This window comes from Alosa pseudoharengus, unplaced genomic scaffold, assembly GCF_046254945.1.
Source record: "Alosa pseudoharengus isolate Yale_2024_CS ecotype anadromous, Long Island Sound unplaced genomic scaffold, YU_APseudo_1.1 YU_APseudo_1.1_scf_2, whole genome shotgun sequence".
Taxonomy (NCBI): Eukaryota; Metazoa; Chordata; class Actinopteri; order Clupeiformes; family Clupeidae; genus Alosa; species Alosa pseudoharengus.
Genome location: NW_027468663.1, coordinates 48,907,061 through 48,914,497, shown reverse-complemented (window position 1 = coordinate 48,914,497; position 7,437 = coordinate 48,907,061). Strand labels below are relative to the sequence as shown.

At 48.9% G+C, this 7,437-nt stretch overlaps 1 protein-coding gene across 1 annotated transcript in view; it reads left to right on the top strand.

Moving 5' to 3' along the window:
- The window catches only part of gpr158b (G protein-coupled receptor 158b), a 42,963-nt gene extending 35,779 nt beyond the window's left edge, over positions 1-7,184 (top strand). Inside the window, exons 9-11 of the mRNA XM_076293317.1 lie at positions 4,696-4,801; positions 5,019-5,165; positions 5,475-7,184. Coding sequence (XP_076149432.1) covers positions 4,696-4,801; positions 5,019-5,165; positions 5,475-7,184 — 1,963 coding nt within the window. The remainder of the gene's footprint in view (positions 1-4,695; positions 4,802-5,018; positions 5,166-5,474) is intronic.
- Positions 7,185-7,437: the final 253 nt, after the last annotated feature.

Sequence of the window (7,437 nt, the reverse complement as noted above, 5' to 3'; positions counted from 1 at the left end):
TTTTCTGTGAATATCTCGAGAACCGTAGGGTTTAGGAGGACCATTTTTTTTTTGTATGTTGATCTCAAGGGGCCATGTCAACCCATTCCATAACCACTCATTTCACTAGCGCCACCTAGTTAAACACAAAAAAGTAAAAATGAGGTGTTGTAATTGAAGGTATCTGTGACCTAACATAGTCAAAACTGCACGAAATTGGAAGTGTATGATCATTATGACACCCTCTGTATGCATGACTGTGCCAAATTTTGTGGAATTCCGTTCATGGGGGGCCACACAATAAATTAATTTATGTTACTATACACCAACTGGCCTGTAGGTGGCCGGAGACAGTTTTCTGTGAATATCTCGAGAACCGTAGGGCCTAGGAGGTCCACCTTTTTTATGTATGTTGGTCTTAACGGGGCATGTCAACCCATCCCATTACCACTTATTTCATGTATAGCGCCACCTAGTTAAAAATTAAAAAGCAAAAAATTAGGTGTTTTCATCACAATATCTCTGGCTGACAAGGTCAAAACTGCACGAAATTAAAAGTGTAGGATCATTATGACACCCTCCGAATGCATGCCAAGTTTTGTGTACTTTCGTTCATGGGGGGCCTTACAATAAAATAATTTATGTGTACATTTAGTGACGTACACCAACAATGATTCCCGGGACACTGAAAGACCGGGGTACACAAAACTTGGTGGGCATGTAACCCCACATGGATAGCATGGAACCGTCGTTTTTCGTTTTGATCTGTAGCCCCCCCGCTGGACTGGACCCCCGAAAGGAGGGTAGGGCAGACACAGTTCTCTGTGAATATCTTGAGAACTGTAGGGACTAGGATGACCATTTTTTTCCGTATGTTTGCCTCCAGGGGTCATGTTAACCCATTTCATGTACACACATGTGCACAAACAGATACACACACACACACATACATTCACAGTAATCATACGTATGACACATACTCACACAGTAGACATATGTACGCTTGCACAGGCACATACGCAGGCACACACACAAGCGCACGCACACGCACACTCACACGCACGCGCGCACGCACACGCACACACACACACACACACACACACACACACACACACAACATAAACATGAACATGCACACATGCACACAATTCAAGAATTTCTCAGAATTATGAACAGGCAAGATGGAGGTGGGGTTGTATAAAATGAATTTTACATGTGAAATCTATGAACTAATCATGTTTTGGTACTTGTTGTCTAGCAGATATCAGTGAGAATTGAGTACGTGTGGATAATGCAATTTAGTGAGACAGTTAGAATCATATAGGCCTTTCAGCGTGATTTATTTTTGTGGAAAAAATGTGCTGGACTGGGCGGCGGTCATATTTTGTACCGCTCTGCGGTACATCTAGTTGAGGATGTGGTGACCGCTTGTGTGTGTGTGTGTGTGTGTGTGTGTGCGTGTGTGCATGCGTGTATGCGTGTGTGTGTGTGTGTGTGTGTGTGTGTGTGTGTGTGCGTGCATGCGTTTATGTGTGTGTGTGTGCGTTAGTGTGTGTGTATGTGTGTGTGTGTGAGTGTGTGTGTGTGTGTGTGTGTGTGTGCGTGTGTGTGTGTGCGCATGTGCGTTTGTGCATGTGTGTGTGTGTGCATGTGTGTGTGTGTGTGTGTGTGTGTGTGTGTGTGTGTGTGTGCGTGTGTGCATGCGTGTATGCGTGTGTGTGTGCGTGTGCACATGTGTGTGTGTGAATTGTATATGACGGTGGACTGGTGGGCTGAACATTTTGAAAATGTCACTTTCACACGCGCATGGAGCCTCTGCCCATACATGTTTATCTAAATTCTCCCAGACAGCCGAGGTGAGCGTCTGATGTGTCTCTCTAAAGCATGGGCTGCACTTTCATCTCCGCATTTCATCTCGGGATCCAGAAAACACCCACACAGCCACAAGCCAGAGGACTGGATGTGTCAGTGTTTTAATGTCTGGTATTTGTGGGGGTGAGGGTTTGGGTATTTTTGTGTGTTTTTGAAAGTTTGAGATAGCACAGTATCATGGACAATATCAAAAATGTGCTCCAGCCATTTGCAATATGGTCATATATATTGTACATTATCACAGCAATTAGTGATTAGCTCACAATTAGTGATGTTAAATGTTTGTCAAACATTTAACAAATGAAATATCCCACCACCCCAGTGAACCAAAACAAAAAGAATGAAAAAAAAACTCAGAACACAACTTGACGATATCATACAGAAAAAAATACAATTCCAAATGCAACAACTGAAATATAATGGTTTTCAATACAGCAATAAAGTAAAGAGTAAATATTTGGCAAATCTACTCACACAAAAAAGAGAAATCAGTCATCCCATCCATTTTGGACTTGGCAGGAAACATTAATCAAGACCCACAGGATATAAACAACATTTTTCGGAACCTTTACACCAACCTCTATTCCCCCACCCACCAACCAACACAACTGGAAATAGACACCTTTCTAGACAATGTGACTTTACCCAAATTAACTAAAGAACAAACCGACACTCTAGACGCACCTCTTAGCCTCAATGAACTCACCGAAGCACTCAATAAAATTCCTAGCAACAAATCACCTGGGCCAGATGGACTCCCAGCCGAATTCTACAGACACTTTTGGGACATATTAGCCCCACTATTCAACAGAGTAACTATAGAAATGAAATCCTCTTCCACCATACCCACACACATGAATACAGCAGCCATGACTTTATTGTTAAAACCAAACAAAGATCCATCTCATCCGACCGCAATCGAACGGGCAACCCTCCGGTTACAAGTCCGAAGCCCTAACCAGTAGGCCACAGCTGCCCCTCAAATTCTTAAGATATCTGCATTGACAGACAGTTTATACAAGAAAATCCCAGTTATTGTTCATGTCTGTATACAGCTCTACAAGCTGCCATGCCTGTAGATGTAGTTAAAAACATGAAACGGGCTGGTGTTGCAAAATATGACATGATTTCCCTACTGCACCCCCAACTGACATCAGCTCTCAAATGAATAATTACATTCGCAAACGATGCTTATTAAGACTGCCAGCCCCAGACTCACAGATGCTGGGCAGCAGGTGCAATTTTTTGCTTTGCAACTGCATGTCTATTTGTTTTGACTTGGTTCCCATTTCTGTCCATGTTGTGGGAAACCAAACCAAACATCTCTGGGCACTCAGGGAATGGTTCTCATGAAAAAGTGTCGGCAAGACAGCACTGTGACAGCACTTCAAAAGAAGTGTCTGAAGTATCCAGCCTGTGCATAAATCTGCCACGGCTTCAAATAAACTCTGCTGGACTGGGCTGCTCTGCTTGGCCCTAGTCCGGAGGTTCTTTACTCTCCTCACGGCTCGGAGGAAACATATCGTTCCAGTTCAAGTCTCTAAGGCCCATATGTTTGCAGGCTTAGATGTGTGTGTGTGTGTGTGTGTGTGTGTGTGTGTGTGTGTGTGTGTGTGTGTGCTTGTGCTTGTGTTGTAGGTAGTGGGTATGTATAATACATGCCTTTGAGAACACTGTTATGAAACAAAAACAAAAAATTGCCAAAACTATCCACAAATGGTTGTTAGTTTTTCCTCACAACACTAAAAATAGACATTTCCTCCCATAACAAAGACCCCCTTTGCACTTAAAATGAAGACCTTATTGACGCAAGTATTGATTTCTCCTCAGTCCTCGGGCAATTTTCCTCTTATTATTGTCACTTTGTTCTCCAAAGCGCTGGCGCCCCACACAAATAACTCACGGCTTCGCTCAGAATAATTACAGTACAATCCATTCCCCAGCTCTGCCGCGCCAGCCACTGAGAGGCTTCCTGCAGAATCCTTTCACCTATTCAGGCTGTGTTGTGTGCCCGGGAGGCTGCCGCACAGCAGGCTGCTGGAGCAGGGAGATAAGCAGCCCCGCGTGTCTGGGAGCGAGTCGTGATGCCGCTTCCCAGTGATGTGCCAAAAGTCCCGTCTTGAATGACTAATGTGATTAATGAAGTGGAATCTAATTATGCCAAGCCACCACGGAGGCGCTTCGGCGGCGACCTACGGACCACCTTGGACCCCGGAATGGCCCTCGCTAGTTTGTTGGACTGGTGGCCGGGCCTCCCTCTCTCACGTTTCGTCCGGCTCCTTTTGTTTGCGCCAGGCCATAGTTAGCTTTTCAGGGGACGTGGCAGTGGGCATTGTGTGATTGTGAGGGTGAGTGATTTGCATGCAGCTGGAGGTCTCTGGCTGGGCCGTGTAGAGAGAGATGTCAGTGTGAGCGGAAGGCACGATGTGCTGATCCACGCTGTTCTTTTTGTTTAATCGGCAGGGTTGGGGGGGGGGGGGTTATGGGGGGTTCCCCTCGATTAACTCCCTTCCTCACTGAGGTTCTCAGAGAAGCTGTTGTATGCAGAGCTTGCCCTTACAGATATGAAAACGCAGTGTCAACAAGATTTTATTTGAGGGGTGTCCCAGACTTATGTACACTTTGAGTATGCACACACACACACACACATGGGAGGGCACACATATATGTACGTGCGTACACACACACACACACACACACATTTAACCATTTATTTATGTCCACATGAAGAAACACACACACACACAAACACACACACACACACACACACAGGAGGACACACATATATGTATACACACACATACACACACAATTTCCCTCAAATATATTTGTATCCATCCGTAGGTTCTCGCTGGCCTCCGGTCTCCACCCTGACTGGATGCTGACGTTGTTCTTTGTCCACACACACCTGACCGTCACCGTGACACTGGGCCTGATATTTATCCCAAAGGTAACCTCCATTAATACTGGCTCATGACCGACTTCAATCCAGCAACACTTTTATCTTAGTGGCCGCTCAGTATATTCATCCAGTATATTCATTGTAAGCCCTAGTACTATATGCATGAAAATGACTCAGCCACATTCGACAGTGTGTGTGAGACTTTCCAACGTTAACAGAGGACAGAGGAGTGCGAGTCACGTTGGTGCTGTTGTTTCTCCTGCAGTTCTTCTCCTCAGGGACACACACCAGAGATGACATTGCCACTGAGGCCTATGAGGATGAGCTGGACATGGGGCGCTCTGGCTCCTACTTAAACAGCAGCATCACCTCGGCGTGGAGTGAGCACAGTTTGGACCCAGAGGACATACGGGTGAGCTCCACTTACTATTCAGGAAACTTGGTATGACTCAAAGAGCAATAAAAACAATAGCATGAACATTTCCCTACATTTTGCTGGATACTGCTGATTAATTAAACTTACCGTAACATGCTATAACACTATTCAGGCTCTGAAATAGAAAATTGAAAAAGGGGAGAAGCACACACACACACACACACACACACACACACACACAGACTAGCTTTGCCTGTTTAGATATAGCTGTCTCCTGATCCTTCTTATTTAATGTGGCCTAATTAACTCCAAGTCCTTTTTCTTACAATTTTTCTTCTGCCCCAGGAGGAGTTGAAGAAACTCTACACCCAACTGGAGATCTACAAAAGTAAGAAGATGCTGGCCAACAACCCTCACCTGCAGAAGAAGCGCAGCTCCAAGAAGGGCCTCGGCCGCTCCCTCATGCGCCGCATTACCGAGATCCCGGAGACGATGAGCCGGCAGTGCAGCCGCGAGGACCGGGATGGCAGCGAGCATGGGAGTAACCGAAGCACGCTGCGGAGGAACCACCTGGACGCCCGTTCCAGGGAGGACTCCCTGAAGAACAAGATGTTCTCCGTGAAGAGGTCGCACAGTTACGACCACGTCTGTGACCAGAATGGAGACCCCAGTGCGAGCACCACACCTGAGAAGCTGGAGGGATCGACCACCGAAGGGTCCCTGCTGGACACGCTGATGGGCAGGAAGGCAAAGAAGCCATCCGAGCCACCGAAAGTTGAGCCGGCCGAATCGGCCGAGTCCGTGCCGCTGGTGTGCAAGTCAGTCAGCGCCCACAACCTAACGGCCGACAAGAAGCCCATTCACCTCAGAACGAGCATCATGCAGAAATCCTTGAGTGTCATTGCCAGCGCCAGGGAGCGGACCCTGGGTCTCACGGGGAAGACCCACAGCGTGGAGGACGCCAGTAAGAAGGGTCAGAAAGCCCGGGACGGCAGGCTGTCGGAGGTGGACGAGTCCCCCGAGTGCTACCCAAAGATGATCATCAGCCAGTCGGTGGAGTACAGCAAGACGCCCAGCAAGATGGGCATCATGAAACAGCAGGTGAGCGGCAGTCAGCCGTCCATCTGCTCCGAGCACGGCAGGAGCAAGGAGCTGTACGACCTGTCCGAGGTCTGCCCCTGGGAGGTGGAGGACCTGCCCACCCCGTCTGAGGGGAAAGCCCAGAAGCACGTGTCCATCGCCCCGTGCGAGGCCACTGCCGTCCACGGGGGGGGCTCCAAGAGCGGCCGGTCCCAGCAGAGGCAGAAAGGCACAGGGCAGTCGCCCTCCAGTCGGCGCCGCTCCAGAGACAAAGGTGGGGATCGAGACGAGATGCCCCGGAAACCTCGATCGCCTCTCAACCTCGCCCCGAATCACGAGGCCTGTCTGTGGGACGCGGACGAGCCGAGGGAGAGCGCCGGACTGTCTCCGGACAGGACCGGCCGGAAGAAGAGCGTGACGCCCACCGACGGCAAGCCCAAGGTCCTGCACTCGGACCACTCCAAGTCCACGGGCAGCCTGCTGCAGCCGCCCACCCTGATGGTGGAGATCTGCCCGTGGGATTACGACGCTCCACCGTCCCCCAAGCAGGACAGAGCGGTGAGCCCCACCTACCACTCTAAGCCCAAGGACTCGCACTCCAAAAGAAAAGCCTCCTGCTCGTCCAAGAGCAAGGACAAGGACGATGAGAGACGGCAGTCCAAAGGCAGGGAGAGGAGGAGCTCGTCCAGCAAAGGCTCCGAGAGGCGGCGGGTCAGCCAGTCGTCCGACAGCGGCCAGGCTGCCATGACGTCGAGCGGTAGACGACGGAGCTCCACGCGGGAAGCAGGGCTGACGGAGAGTAAGAGAGCCGAGGCGTGCCCGTGGGGGGCAGGGACTGTGCCTGACGGTATTACCAGGGATGGTACCATTGCCAGTCCCAGCACCTCCACAGCAAGGGACAAACCTTCACATCCTAAACCAGCAGGGCCACTCAAGAGTGTCAACATGGAAGACGTCTGTCCATGGGACTTTTAGGACGACAGCGGCAGGCAAACAAGCGCATGATACTTGATTGTACACTTCGGAGCTGTTTCCTCCTCCCAGCTCTCCTAACCTGAACTTTGGATGTAATGAATCCAGAAGGTGACCTTGAAAAATGGACAAACAGTCTCTCAAAATTGCTTTGTCAATTCTGTTGTGTCCCTTGCAAGCATTCCAGATTGTTTTCAAGTATTTGTTAAACTATAACAGACAACGTTGTTCTTAGTGCAATTATGGAACTCCGAGT